We start from the raw sequence: 16288 nt of genomic DNA on the forward strand, positions 1-16288 counted from the left end.
CATTTTGAAGACTTGTGAAATGTTATCTCTCATGTGATGAGTCCATCTGCAGTGCTGTTCAAGGAAAAGGTGCCTTCAAGTTCAAGTATACAATATGTCAAACGCTCCTGATGTTAAAATTTGAATAATATGTTTTACCCAGTTCTGAACATCATACGTTTTTATTGTATGTGGTACAGTGTAAACATCACTGATCGGTAGCTATGCTAATACGCATAGTGACAAGGAAATTAAAGGCATTCACCAGCTCTTCCTTGCTAATGCTATAATTTCTGTCATACAGTTTACATGGCAATGCAATGACACTATTATGCTTTAGGCTTCCCTGTCAGTGTAGTCACGGGCAGTTACTGTTTATGTGACATTTACTGGCATTTTATCTTCCTCAAATCGACTTATTAATTGCCAAAAGCAATTTTGTTACTCAAATAGCCTACTGTACCTGACCATAGATTATCATTCCTCACCTCTCCTTCTTGATGATAATTAAATTTCCTCACAGACTAATAGTGTATTTTTATCCGCACATAAAACAGCAATGTAGTTTCCAATGGGCGTCAAGGCCATAAATGGAAGGAAAAAACCTGCACTCTCTGTTAAATATCTGAAATTACTGCAGCATACAAACTGACATGTTTAAGCTGTCATCCATTTGTAGGTATTTGTATGCCATAACATCTTGTGAATTGGAATCTTTACCAGAATAATAACTGAATATGTTTGTATTAATCACATTTTTTAATTAATTTGACATTGTTCTGGTTGCAAATCGATGACCATAATGCAGGGTTATTACCTTTCTCCTCATTAAGATGTCTCTTATCACTAAACTAACACACATACTGTACTCACATCTGTACTGTGTCAGCTCTTCTATATATATTTCTAATTTATGAAACATTCCACTTGAACTCCAGGTAGAATGGACAAAACTAATAGCAGCGGTGACCATGGGCCTCGTCCGCCACCTTATAATGCCCAGGATTATGGTCCCCAGGGCCCTTATCCTGCAGTGCCAAGTTACCAGGTTAGTAGTTCTGGTTCAACATATTAATCAAGCTTCTGATGTAGTTTAAACTAATCTTTCAGCAAAAAACAATGTACAACTATTTCAAACTGAATGCAGTCAATAGTCCGTACTGGATGGGTGCTCAGGTGGGGCAGTGGTAATCCCTGCAGTGCCCACCACCACGGAGGCTGTGGGTTCGAATCCACCGTGGTGCAACCGGCTTTGTCAGGCGTCACAATTGGCCCTTGTTCGGGGGAGGGTGATAGTCATTGCATGTACTCCTATGAGGTGGGGGGGTACCATCTAGGGAGTGTTAGGAGGGTGATATTGGTCATTGCATGTACTCCTATGAGGTGGGGCGGTACCATCTAGGGAGTGTTAGGAGGGTGATATTGGTCATTGCATGTACTCCTATGAGGTGGGGCGGTACCATCTAGGGAGTGTTAGGAGGGTGATATTGGTCATTGCATGTACTCCTATGAGGTGGGGCGGTACCATCTAGGGAGTGTTAGGAGGGTGATATTGGTCATTGCATGTACTCCTATGAGGTGGGGCGGTACCATCTAGGGAGTGTTAGGAGGGTGATATTGGTCATTGCATGTACTCCTATGAGGTGGGGCGGTACCATCTAGGGAGTGTTAGGCGGCATAAGGAAGGTTCCACGTCCTCCCAGTGGTACCTCCTCACTAGCAGGTGAGTCACTAGGATACAACAGCAGTGACGAGACAGAAATGTGTGGGGAGGAATTAATTTGCATAACGACTAAATTGGCTCTTATCATCGTACATCATCATGACGTAACATGTCGATTTGCTCGGCCACATATGACGTACTTTCTCCATTCATTGTCAATGGGAATTTAATGTTTGTGTAGGACAAAAATCACACCCCTGTGAAGTGAGGGGCGCTAATATATTAAAGTCTAACTCATATTGATTAGGTGATGTAATGGTGATGTAAAATAAACGGTGCCAACACAAACATTACACGCCATTAACAATAAAGAGACAATATGACATGAGGCACATTATGACGTACATTTTCCCTTCATTGTCAATGGCGTTTACAAAACAAACATTGAACTAAAGACAAACATTAAACCTGTATATAGGAGGGGCTAGCTCCCCTCAGAATAACCGATTTGCTCGTTCACATATGACGTAAGTTCTCCATTAATTGTCAATGGGAATTTAATGTTTGTGTAAGACGGAAATCTACACTAATAGCTGAATATAGAAGGGGCTAGCACCCCTCAAAAAAAGAAAAAAAGGGCAGTGATGGAGACCGAGTTAAAGGTGGTATTTTCGTGCTGTAACCTTACATTAATTTTAGTTATTTAGTAGTTATCTGAAAATCAGCTTTGTTTATCTTTGACGAGGTTGGGAAGGGGAACATCTCCGTCGTCTCTCCCGCTGGTCCCTATGATAACCGTACAGCAGGAGACGGTCACTTTACTGAAGCCCCACCAGTCGACTATGAAGACTTTGGAATATCCGAGGATGAAAACTGCTTCAGTGATGGTGGTGTAAGGAGAGGTGAGAAAGGAGAGATCCCCGCTCTGGGAATAGGGAGTGTGAGAAAGAGGAAGGGAGATGGATGGAGACAGTGGCAATCCATGCATGCATGTCTTTTTGTCTGTGAGTTTGCATATGTGCTCGCGTCTGTTCGTTCGGCTACAGCTGGACATGAATAATCTCTATTTACTCCCTCATTTGCTTTTGAATGTTTTCTTGAAATTGATTTGAAATTGAAAGTTGGTTGCTCTGTGCTGCATCCTGCCCTCGCCCTCCTCTTCACCTCCCACACAGCACACTTCATTTACAAGAGGACCAGTGAATTAAATGAAAATAGAAACAACTCTCAAATGCTTTGTGGCATAAACAACAGAGTCTGCTGCCTCCATAATGCTGTGTCTCTGTCTATCTGGCTTCTTGTATGTGTTCTTACTTTTTCTGTTTCAATCTGCTTTCATCCGAGTCCCCCCCCCCCCCCCCCCCTTATCTGTCTATCTATCTAACAGCTTTCATAAGGAAGGTCTATCTAACCTTGATGATGCAGCTTCTGGTGACTGTTGGGATTATCTGTGCCTTTCTCTATTGGTGAGTCATCATTGCACAGGGGAAGAAAATAAACCACATTACATGATTCCAGTCAGTATGAACTTCATCTGCCTAGCCTCAGTCTAGCCTGTTCCCATGTATACAGCACCAATTCAACATCACATTACCACAAGTCAGGACATTCTGTATAAAATGCTCTCTCAGATCACCAAGTACCGGGCATGGTTCCCTACCTCGGCTGTAGAGAATGAATGACCATTGCTGCCCTAATGTGCTTTCACTCTGCAGTACTTTGAAAGCTTTATGGGTTCAGTATAATGTATGTGGTCGAAAGCAAGTCCTGTACTTCTTTATCGTAAATTGTACATGGCTCCCATGTGCACAATGCACTGTCCTCTGTTAATATTTAATAATAATAAATAAATAAAACATTGCAACGGTCTATAATATAAATGCTGCTTCTATAAAACTGTATCCCTAGCTCTCACAATCTCTTCCTTTCACTGATTTGCAGGGAACCCCTCAGGGAATTTGCATGGTCCAGCTCCTGGTTCACCTCTGTCATGATGTAAGCAATCACAACAAATCAACACATCTAGTTATACTCAGTATGATTCTGGCACGCACGCACACGCACACGCACACGCACACACACACACACACACACACACACACACACACACACACACACACACACACACACACACACACACACACACACACAGCACACAGCACACAGCACACACAACCACACATCAGTAAATTATCCAAATGAAAACATCATCCTTTGAAAACCACGGGGAACACCTTGGACTGCCTCTGTGTTCTTATTTCTGTCTGCAGTAGCCGCTAGTATACAGTATACATAAATAATGCACTCTAGAAATAAAAGATTTGAGCAGTGTTTCTTCACTTTACACCCTCTTTATTTCCTATTTACGAGGCACTCTATATTCCCTGTGAAACAGGGTGTGTGTGTTCGTACTCATCTTGGCCTTGTCCTGCTGTGACAACCTCCGACGTCGAGTCCCCCTCAATTTCATTGCCCTGGGCTTGTTTGTGAGTACCAGCCAGCACCAGCCAGGCATCAAATTAAACCCCACCACACCTGCTCTACTTCACTGCGTTCCTAGGTTCTTTTGAAATGCATTTGTTTTCTGTGGTATTGTCCCTTTTCTCTGTCCAATCCATCTCTATCTCTTGGTCTTCCAGACCGTCGTGGAGGGCCTGATGCTTGGATCTGTGGCAGTGTGAGTATGTAGAATGCCTCCTTGGACAACCCATTACTTTGATACAGATGAACAAACACAGAAAACAACAAAGCCCAGATGGCCCGTATGGCTGTGATAGTTTTCCCATGAAACACATGGAACTATTAAATCTGATTAAAGCTATATCGCTTTTTCCTGGTGTATAGAGATATTACGTATTTGTGTTGCGTTCACACTTAAAAGCTAAGCTTGTACGGGTGCTCAATACTAATAAAGACAAAATATATTTCATTGTAAACCTCAAGTGAATATTCACTGAGAACAGAAGTAGGAGCACTGTCAGAAAACCACAGTAAAACACATTTGCTAACTTCATAAACACCAAAGATTTCAGTGTAATTATTTATAGACAGAGTCTGATTTGTGCCTAGGGAACAGAATCAGAATATAATAACTCATCCCAATTAGCATATTTTTGGCATATTGAACGGAACCTTTCCGTGATATGACAAGAACACAACACATTACACAATTTCAGCAAGTCGCTGGCACACTATCACTATCATCATGAGCAGAATTGTGCTTTTCCTTTTGGGGTAACATTACAGCAGTACTCTATTATACATGTGCCATGCTACATGGTGACTGTACTGTAAGCATGACACTTTTGGATTCCATTGGCAGTATATGTGTTTATCTATCTGTGCAGATTCTTTGAAGCTGAGGCTGTTATGTGGGCTGTGGGGGCCACTGCACTGGTGTCCTTCAGTCTAACAGTGTTTGCTATGCAGTCAAAAGTAAGTTATCTCACATAATATATTAGTTAGTTTAAATGCAAGACAATCCAGGGTTGCTTTTATTTATGTAGACTAAATAAATAAATAAATGGTTAATTTGCTATGCATTATGTCATACAATTGTTACATACAAAGTGTTTTGGGTCTGAAGTTTTGTCATTCATTCATTGCTCACAGTTTATTCTATTAAATTCAATACAACAAGGCAACTGACTTATTCAAACGCTTAAGCACCGAATATGTGTTCTCCCTTGAACTGTCGTCTAGAAGGATATGTACTGAACTGCAGTGCGAGTATGCCCCTCCATGATATAGCACTCTGCAGAGCTGCACAGTACAGCTGCAATGCAGAGGACCTTGTGTGCCCTCGCCTTTATGACAATGACGAGTTTTAATGAGAGACATTCGGTTTACATTTCCTGTTTTAGCTGCTCGTCATATTCAATCACTTTTTGTCCCTCCCCCCCAGGTGGACTTCACTGCAGCCTACGGATGTCTTTGGGTGTTTTTCTGGACCATGATGTCCTTTGCATTGCTTTGTGGAATCATGCGATCCCAGGTAAATCTATCCACTTTCTGGGAGAGTGCCCTATGTTGAGGCTGTAGCAACACACTACAGTATATCGTTGTTGTCATGTGGATACCTTAGACACACAAAAAAGTAATTTGGCATACTAGTATACAGTACTAAGTGATTTGAACAGAGCCCAGTCTTCTTGCACAATATACAAAATTACACTTGACTGACATTATTCCCCAAATTAGTTATTATATTCAGAGCTTTGGTGATCCATTTCTTTCAATGAATACGGTATTAAATAGTTCTAATGTAAGATCATGCCTAGCTAGTTGATCAACATCCACATAGTTTTTATACTATACTGATATAAACCTAGAGGAAACAAATTATAATAATAACTTCAGTGGTAGCATACAGCATCTAGGAAACAGAATGAAAGGTCTTGAGACCAGCTTTCAAAGGCAGTCAATCAGTCTTGTCCTTCTACTCTGATTAGTTATGTACAACAATGTGGTAATTAATCATTTACTCATTTACCTTTGAACGTGTCATTAAACCATAAGTCTGATACTGAGTTAGAGATCTAATTTATCATTGGTTGGAAGAAACCCTAACTAACCCTTTGTTTTGTGTCTCCATCTCTTTCAACAGTATCTTTACATTACATATGCCTGCCTTGGAACCTTGTTATTCTCCCTGGTAAGTAAACTATAAAATCTACACAGAATCCCTTTCCACACGATCAAGATAAAAAATTACTATTTCAATAGAACAATAACATACAGAGAGGTATACTGCCAGAGTGCCAGTTGAGCTGTGGTGCCCTTTAATTTCAATTATGCACTGAACAGCAGCGGTCTACATTTTCATAGCCACAGTAGATCTCTGCGGGCCTGTGGCATTAACAGAAAATGTGGAACAAACTAGGACTACACAGTACACACACACACACACACACACACACACACACACACACACACACACAGCTGAACAGGCTGTCAACAAGCAAGTCACAGCTGACGTTACGTACAGTGTAACAATTATTTGCCTGTTTTTAAATGTTTTAACTTATTCTTTGAACTGATTGTCAGCATACCATCTCTTCTCTCTTGTACATACCCCACCCGCTGTTCTTATGAATTGCCCAGTTTGGGTCATAAACTTGACCTTGAGGGTTTCTTGCTTACAAACATTGAGACTGCACGAGCAGGTGCCGGTTTCATCTAATCAATATTAATAATAAATGAATAATAATAATGGATTCCAATTTTATAGCGCTTTTCTATGCACTATGTGCTTACTCAAAGCGCTTTACAATGGTCCATTCATTCATACATTGGGAGGTGAAGCGGCGAACAGTCAACGCCAGCGTCCACACTTCCCACATTCACACACCAATGGTGGTCATTGGTGGCAACCACTGGAGGCAATGCGGGGTTCAGTGTCTTGCCTAAGGACACTTCGACATGTAGACAGGAGTGGAGCCGCCGTGAGCTTGGAGGTCTGCTGTTCTTGACCGTAGCTCTGTGCGCAACACCTTCGCATGGCGGAGGTTTGAGGGGCTACAGCTGCACGATTAAGCAGCCGTGATCATAGGAAGCGCTCCCTCTGCGTCTGCAACTGCAGGTGGAGTTTGGGGGACAAATGCTTTGAAAATCGCTATTGTTGTTTACACACAAGTTGACACAACACAAACCAAGAGGTATATATTTTAAGAGCGAGAGATCACAGTAAACTAAAGAGTAAACATCCACCTTAAACTTGGAGGAAAACAGCATCTGAAAGTTTGATGGGATGCATTTTTACACGTCAGTGCTGTCTATTACAGTGCATCTAATGAACGATCGCTTTCTTTTGCCCCCAACCTGCGGGCGCATGCAGGTTCTTATCAGTGTGACGTTGTCTGGAAATGAGTCTATAGTAAATCTTATCCCTTGGACAACAGTGTTCATTTGTTACGATGTCACACGTGCACGCTGTGGAAATATCTGATCTCATCTTATCTGTTTTCTACTCAGGTGCCCAACCTTTTTTGTCCCATGTACTGTACCTCTTGAGCCGTTTTACCATACCGATTGTACCCTCACTCATGTATTTTGATGATTCTCCTGAATTTGTTATCCGATATATCATCGACAGGACAGGGCACAGTGTTGTTTGATAATGGAATTGTCTGTGGTGTATTGGATGCTTTCTTGTCAATCAAGTGTCATCCAAACCATGACTGTAGTGAGAATGAAAGCAACAGCAACATCATTTATCCATGTTTGTGCACTTGGGTGCATATTTGACCATGGATGTATTGGTTTTGAAACGCATGATCATGACCTCTTCCCATCATGTAATAGGTTAAACCTGCTGAAAACTGATATTTTCTTATAATTTGCGAAATACATTTTAATAAATCTTCAACCATGTACAGTTGTACAAGCTGCTAAAGTACCCCCAAGGCATGGGGTACTTGTAGACCTATCCCTACCCCACTGTGTGAAGTCTAACTCTCTCTCTCTCTACTCTCTAGTACTTGGTGATGGATACTCAGCTTATTCTGGGAGGGAAACACAAAAAGTACTCACTCTCTGCTGAGGAGTACATATTTGCTGCTCTCAACCTGTATCTGGACGTCACCTCACTGTTTCTTCTCCTGCTGCAGCTCATTGGCCTCTGTCGCTGAAAGGATGTCTTGTTTTGCACATGCTGCTTATCACTTTCTACTTGAATCACTTTGCTTCCCCATTTAGGGACAATTCATACTTTGTCGCCTTATTATTAATTATTATCATCAGTTACTTCAAAAAAAGGACATGATCGCTCAACTGAAATCAAATTATATATATAATCAGTTACGAATTAGGCTTAATCTGTTGGGAACGGTCTGCAGACTGCAGAGAAGTAAAACTGAAACTGCCTATCTACAGGCGCATAAAGCAAGATTGTAGATCGGCTATTTCCAATGTGTGACACTGGCACGCGACTAAGTATAAATCACCCTTAAAGGACCACTTCACCACTTTTCAACCTATCTTCATATAATAGGTCCTCACTAATAATCTTGAAAAAATGGCGCAATTTTTTTCTACTCGGTCTGTCTCTCATACGAGGGCTGTGGCAGTTCAGAAACCGTCTTCCAGTGACATCATCGATGGGGAATACAAGCTAATAAAAACTGCAGGCTTTCTAGTCCTGAAAAGTTGCAATCGTTCTCACGATAATGAAAATCTAAACATTTTTGTAAAAAGATCTTGTTTAAAAAAGAATCTGCCTAATGATGTCACTGGAAGACGGTTTCTAAACTGCCCACAGCCCTCCTATGAGACACAGACTGAGTAGAAAAAAATCGTGCCATTTTATCATGATTATTAGTGAGGACCTATTATATGAAGATAGGTTGAAAAGTGGTGAAGTGGTCCTTTAAAGATGAATTGAAGTGGTAGTTTGAGAGCATTTAATTTCTGTACAGTGAGTGACCTTTCCTATTGAGATGGGAGCTAGCAGCACCTCAGACTATCACAGCAATATTGGGGACAGGGTTGGAATGTATCAAGCTTTCCAACCTATGTCCCTGTTTGCAACCTTCACACACCGGTCTTTTATCTGGCAATAAGCACTGATTCTGGGCATTGCCGAGTACCATCGCTCCATAAAGAAAAAATCACACCCGTGTGAACTGAGTGGTGTAAGGTCTTATATAGCCTGTCTGACGTAATGAAATCACACCCGGGTGAACAGGGTGAACATAGCAACCATGCTTATTTTTTGAGCACAGACTAACAAAGCCAGTTGTAGGAGTGGTTTACACCACCCGGGTGAACATAGCAACCATGCTCATTTTTTCTGCACTAACAAAGCCAGTTGTAGGAGTGGTTTACATCACTCAAAAACATATCAAACAAGGCAATGCTGCACCAAGTGTTACTGAATATTGTTGTGTACTGTTAAACTTTAAAAATAGATTGCACATCTGTTATGTTTGTTGATATTCAACAGAGTGAGCTCTATGGACTACAGAAGCTTCAGTAAATAGTAACTGTAGATACGATTTCCTATATAGGCAGCTGTCAAAGGGCTGTACGTGGTGTAAGCTTGTAGGAGGGAGTCTAAGGCTTGAGCCCAAGTTGTTGATATGGGTACCTCTTTTTGTACTGGTGATTGATTATATATTATCTTTATATGGTGCTTTTGATCCGGCACTTCTAAGTCGATCTCCTTCTTGCTAGTTGGCACACTTCGCTGGTCTTGCCTGGCACTGGTACACTTAGCTAGTCTCGTCGATGTGATACTTCTGAGTTACCCATGGAACACACAAAACTCTGATCGTTCTGCGTCAGATTTTATAGGGTAGCATGACGTCGTGGCCCGACGTCACACCACTCACCGTTTCCGTGACAACAGTAACATTAATAATTTGTTGCTTATTTCTGTGCATATTATTAAAATGTGGATTTTAACTGGACATCTGAATGGGTAAATAATAAATGGTTTGTTTGTTTTTTAATCAGAGCACCAATAGACCACTTAAAAGTCAAATTCAACTCGTAGTTTATTGGCATCGTCACACAAACATTTTTCTTTCATATAAAGAGGGAATGTATCAAGTATAGGCTATGAAAGTGCAAATAGCATTTCAAGGATTAGTTGCTTTACAATAGAAAATCTCCATGTGTTATAAAATGTGTTTTCCATTTAAAAATAAATCACCTGAACATTGGAAGTGAAATGCAAAGGAAAATATGAATGTAGTTTGTACCCATTTCATGCACAGCATACTGTTGGGGGGCTGTGTCCACAAAACGTTTATTTTAATTTTTTCCTGAACACAGCATATGTTTTTAATTGTTAACAATGGGAGTGCCATGTTTTTGGAAACCCCAGCAGCTTGACGAGGCACTGAGCTTTTCAGCGTTCACGTGTGCCGTTTTTGTCTTTGCTTGCCGAGCTCAAATATTTTCAACTTGGGCGTTTGGGTATGTTTTTAGGCGATGTGATTTCAGCCAGGAAAAAAACGCCCCGGTGGACACGGCCCCTTAGAGAAAAAAAACGACAAAATATTTTTGTTAGCCGACTCCACCACTTAACAAACCAGTTTACATAACTTAACTCCAACAAACCTAGATCCACTAAAGCCTGATTTATACTTTGTTTTATGACGGTGCTGTACGCCGAATATAGCTGATCTACAAGTTTGCCATGCATTTTGAGGTTGTAGATCTGCTACTGTCGTATAACAAAGTATTAATTAAGCATAACCGTATGGCACTCACAGCTTCACAATTTCAAAGACACATTTCAACAGTCAACACTGTACATTAGAATTACTAGTGTTCATGATGAGAGATGAAAAGAACAGTACAGTCAGGTATCAGCCCGGGGAGGAAATTAAATCAATTGAAACTTACAAATATTGATCTTACTTACGTATTCCACATACTTTGTAGACAATGAATCAATAGTTTTCTATATCCTTATTCTGAACATTAAGGAAATAACTAATTTATAGGGCGTCTTTCTTCAGTTTTAACACCTTCAGCTAAGATAAGCTTGTACACAAATACCCACAAGTTTTAGTTTCTAAAGTACAGACGAACCAATTGTACTGTATAATAATTACCAATGTGAAGAAGCCCTACTTCACAATGAGAAAGAAATACAACTATTTTACATGTTTCAGAATGTGGTGGATTAACCAACTGCTACCCACAATACAGGTACAAATTGTGTTCTATATTAACACCTTTTGAAGACAGAACAAAATCTCAAAGACACTCAGGCTACAAATATTGTTGGGAAACTAAAATGTTTAAATGTCACATTTGGACATTGGTTAGCTTGACGTTAGAGAAATAATCTTAGGTTAAGGTGTTTTTTTTTGTATACACCAAATAATTACATTTTAAATAAGCACAATAAAAGTAGCAATAATTTAAAAAAGTGATTGACATAAAGGCACTGTGATTAATTGTGTAGAAAACCATCTACGCAAGGGTTCTCAATGTTTTTTGAGGAACAGTACACGCATACATATTTTCAACAAGTATGATACTGCTCTGCAGTCCCATTGATTTGCGGGGTCCTACAGCGGCTTAATCATAAGGAGTTTACAGGGACTGAACAAAGTAGGCTTCATTAATTAGTTTGCAGGGTTCAATGTGATCACCTGATTCGATATTTTACTGGCCTTTCCTGTTTTATGCCAACAGCAGCACCGCTTGCAGTCCATTTAATCCATTTCATCATTTGGAAATGCGCCACACTCCCAGGTGCGTTCATAACAAAATGAATCCTTCAAAAATCAGCTACAATGTAATCCAGAGTATGCCGTTAAATAGCGATTAAACTGTTCATCTACAACCCTGATGTGACTACAGCCACGTGGCTGCATTTATTGTTTCTGAAGCTCATAGACAGTACAGCATTCTGGAAATTGAGGCCTTGACATGAATAAAGTCTATTTCAGCAGCTTTCAGTTCCATAGAAGAATCCCCGCTCATTATTGACTGTGTGTACACTACAGTATACATTACTGTTAAGCACCTACTGTGACTACCGGTATACATTTTATTAAACTGTGGTGAGTTTTGACAAAAATCTCTCACCTTTAATCTAAAAATGGCATTTTTCTGTTTGAGGCAATTACATTTTAGTTGGGTCAACTATTGGGATTGTAGCAAGCAGGCACAATTTGCTTTAGAGAATCCACTTGGTCATAGCAAACTACGCTTTTGCTATTCAGTGTTTGGCACCTATAATGTATTGTAGACAGAGATGGACAGGAGTGAAAGAATGTCTCAGACTGCACAGTACATATCTTACATTAGAATAAAAGTCCACTGGGTACAGCTAAAAGAAAAGAAAAACACCCTCAAACCTGACCTCACACAGTAGGCCTTTAACTCCAGTGGAAGAAAAAAAGAAATATAAAACACAAACCTGCATATGCATGAGGTCTAAATCTTCTACATATCTTATCTTACTTTCTAATCTATTACAGATTTAGAAAAAGCAACTTGCACATTTTAATCAGCACACTATTTGTTTTCAGATCCTGTATCAATTTGAATGTCTCAATCTCTTTCAGTGCCCCATTTTCCAGCAATGCAATCTCTAAGCCATCAGTCCCCCAGCAGGGTGGTGGATAAGATAGTAAATGCAGGAAACTGATCTGATTACAACTGTACTGGCTAGATCTCTGCACTACTGCTACACCACTAGGCAAGTTTATCTACCGTCCCCTAACCTCACGTCACCAGGCTTTCTGCAGTAGCTATGGAAAGCCTGGGTTCTATTTACTGTTCAGTGCTCGTATATGCTCTAGAGTCCACCTACTGTATCCAATAATGTCCATCCACCCACCCACCCACACACACATTATGCAGAGACACAGGCCATTTCCCTGTCCGCTCTAGACTGGATATGCAAACTGCAACAGGAATTGATCCTAGTCCAACCAACCACCTACCTTTTAGCCTGTGAGGAAACTCCTCATTTCCACATACATTCCAGCAGAGTGCTGTTGAATCTATACATAATCCTTAACTTTTTCGCTGCCGCTAGGTGGCAGTATACGCACACCTAAGGAATGCCACCCGTACACTCTAACTCTACGATCCTAGTTTCCTTTCCGGGTTATTCAAGGAGGTGGGGGCTTTTGTTATGAGCACAGTGATCAGTCGCGTTAGCTCACACCCCTTAGCTATCATTACAACCAGTTACATGTGCTCAGCGAAGCGATACAAACTCACAAATGATTTACAATTGTCGGATGCGCGACGGCTCACCATGGACAGCACTCGAACCTTTGGCGATACAGCGCTTTGAAAATCCTGTAATGGAGGCTCAATGGAGCTGGATTTAAAAATACCATAGCTGGTGGGGACGGAGGATCTCCATACTAACCGGAGCAATGCTAAAAGGTAAACTGACGGTCGCTGCTTTCATATATGAAGTATACGGTTGCCTACGAACGTACGCGTAGTTAGCCCCAGTAGGTACCGATAGCCTAGCTACGTTTATAAACGTAGATAGCAGCGAAAAAGTTAAGTCTGCTTTGCATTCCAGAGTGGTTTTGCCCTTCACAAAGTGTTCCCCCCTGTCCCCAGTCAACCAATCACATCACACCAAGTGCACTTGGTCCTCCCACTCAGAGGAGCTGCTGCTGGGCAGCTGGTCGGACATTGTGTCACATGTAGGGGTGTCGACACGGTTGCAGACCTTCGCACTGCCCCGCTCAGTATCCTTGCCACCTGCATCCATGGTGGCCATGTACGATAGTGACACAGTGTCCAAACCTAGCAGATCTAACTGTGTGGGCCTCGTAGCAACAGCAGCAACCTCCTTCTCCTCCAGATCAGTCAGTCTCTGAGGACAGAAAGAGATGTCCACCATGCCTTCCTGAGGCTTCGGGATTTCCAAAAGCACATCGACCCCTTTCTCCTCCTCCTCCTCCTCCTCTGGGTAGAATCCTTCAACACCTGCCCTGGCTGGGTGGTGTGTGCCCAGGTCTGCGTCTGTGTCGGTTTCAGAGGAGATGGCAGGGACCAGCGTGATGCCTTGGGGGTTCATGTCGTGGAACCACGCCATGATGTTACCCAGTAGATTGGCGTTTGTTGCTGACACAGAGGATGAGGAAGGGTCCTGGCTGCCATACGTGGTGGAGTCCAACGTATCACTGGAGGAGGAGAAGAGACCCGTTGATGAGCCGCCACCACCCGGCGCCGACGGCATTGGCACAGAACCGCCGAAGGGCCGGTGGCGATTGTCACAGTACTGAGAGAGGACAGCGGTGTTAATACCTGCAGCAGCAGAGTATGGGCTGGGAATGTTGATGTTGCCCAGTCTTGCCAGGTTATCTCCCAGCTCCAACAGCTCGGTGCTGCTCAGAGATGCTCTGTGAAGGACCCCCACACTCGGGTTGCTCTGTTCTAACCTAGAGGGCAGAGATGTGCCGATAGCGCCGAGTGATACTTCATTGGCTAGGAAGTCCAGGTTGGTCCCATCCCCTGTCATCCCAGACTCCTGGAGTGACAGCTGAATGGCCAATAGAATGTTGGGATCGTCGTCCTCCAAAGAACCGAGACCCTAGTAACACACAAATGTACAAAAAATAAATTGTTATTTTATTTGACAATAAGAAATCTTATATTTGCAAACTAACTATAGCTATTATGTATTAACAGAAACAACTACTTGAAGGTTGTAAAAAAAATAAAAATAAAGATAAGACCTGGGCCCCGGTCTCTGCAAAGGACTTTGGTCTTGTATTTAACCTGCCTATCCGTTAGTGTTGTCTGAGTTTTAATGGTCTTCATTTAATTTAGCAGTTTCAGTTTTCAACAGTCCCTCAATAGCACCTCATCTCCATCAACATCCGAGAATAGACTGGGGTTACAGCGACTTATTATTTTCACCATTTCACTCCTGACTTTAGTACACATAGATACATGTAACTCCAAACCAGATCAGCAGTCTGCTAGTTCACAGCTGGAGGTCTAGAACTTGGGGTCATGTGATGAGTGACGTCACAAAGATGCCCTCTTTGGCCTGCAAAGTACTAAAGTACTAAGTTGTCCCCCTCCTTTTATCCCTCTACCCCAGTGGTTCTCAACCTTTTTTCACCAAGTACCACCTCAGAAAATATTTGGCTCTCCGGGTACAGTACACCTAACCTATCCCATCCTATTCACACAGGAGGCTAATTCATTCTAATAAATATATAAAAATATAAGAATATTATATTTCTCCACAGTTGTGTCAGCCAAGAAACAAAACTGGCACTTTAACTCAGTTCTCAAACGAGACAGAGACGCACACCCCAGAGAGACAGAGACAGACAGACAGCTAGCTTATTGCTAATGAGAAGTAGAAAAATGCGCGAGGGGGCTATGAGAAAGTTTAACTTTTACCGCCAGCGTTGCGATGCGCATGTAGCTGGCTTCATTGGTTACAGCTGTTTTGAATCAACACTTTTCAGTAGGCTACGCTGTAAGATGCGCCGTTTGAAATTGGTTTCATTCATTACCACCGTCTGTAGGCTAGCCTCAGAGATGCCCCCCCACTCCAGTTACTGTATGTTGAACCCCAGTTTCTTCGCCATATTAAATGGTGTTTTTTTTCTCTCCATTTGAACGATGAATGGCGACCACAACACCAGCCTGTGTGTCATTTCACTGGCGCTCCTGAATGCAGCAATAGTGTTGTAGGTCCGTCCGAGACATCCACCACGACTATGTGCTACTCCCCCCAATCCCACCTCCACCTCCTATGCACGCCACCAGCTCACCGCACCGTGTTGTCGGTGCTGACTCAGTGTATTTAAATACATATAGGAACGAGACTACGTGCTACTCCCCCCGCTAGAGGCCGCTATCACCCTACAGTTTTTTTTACATTGGAAATCCCATAGGGTATTCTTAGGTCACAAGAACTGAGTTCCAAAAATAAGCTGTCTACTCATGTAGATATGAAGCACTAACTGGCAGGGAAAAGTACAAATTTCTAAAGAGTAAGAAAAGAAAAAGAAAACTCCAAACACAGACGTTAATGTTACTCAATATCAAACGACAGTCAGATACCTTCAGACTGCAGTATCTATGTACAAGCCTAGATATGCTATTTTGACCAAATGCTTGTCTATTATATAACATGCCCAGAACAGGGCCCATAATAGATACTACTGTTCGTGTGGTTAGGCAGCA

General features: G+C 41.8%; 2 protein-coding genes across 2 annotated transcripts in view; one reads left to right on the top strand and one right to left on the bottom strand.

Moving 5' to 3' along the window:
* Positions 1-922: 922 nt before the first annotated feature.
* Positions 923-8558, top strand: LOC306925008 (protein lifeguard 1; the record flags this gene model as incomplete). The annotated part of the gene is made up of 10 exons (XM_079503687.1): positions 923-1027; positions 2388-2544; positions 3030-3108; positions 3584-3637; positions 4038-4128; positions 4282-4319; positions 4990-5077; positions 5547-5636; positions 6249-6296; positions 8119-8558. 10 exons carry the CDS (start codon positions 923-925, stop codon positions 8269-8271), a joined length of 903 nt encoding a protein of 300 aa, XP_079359813.1. The 3' UTR covers positions 8272-8558.
* A 1554-nt stretch (positions 8559-10112) lies between these two features.
* Positions 10113-16288, bottom strand: part of LOC306924150 (ankyrin repeat and IBR domain-containing protein 1-like) — a 56672-nt gene continuing 50496 nt past the window's right edge. The window contains exon 20 of the mRNA XM_079502521.1: positions 10113-14672. Within this exon, the coding sequence (XP_079358647.1) occupies positions 13707-14672 (966 nt within the window). The 3' untranslated portion in view covers positions 10113-13706. The remainder of the gene's footprint in view (positions 14673-16288) is intronic.

The sequence above is a fragment of the Electrona antarctica genome (assembly GCF_951216825.1).
Source record: "Electrona antarctica genome assembly, chromosome: 6".
Lineage (NCBI taxonomy): Eukaryota > Metazoa > Chordata > Actinopteri > Myctophiformes > Myctophidae > Electrona > Electrona antarctica.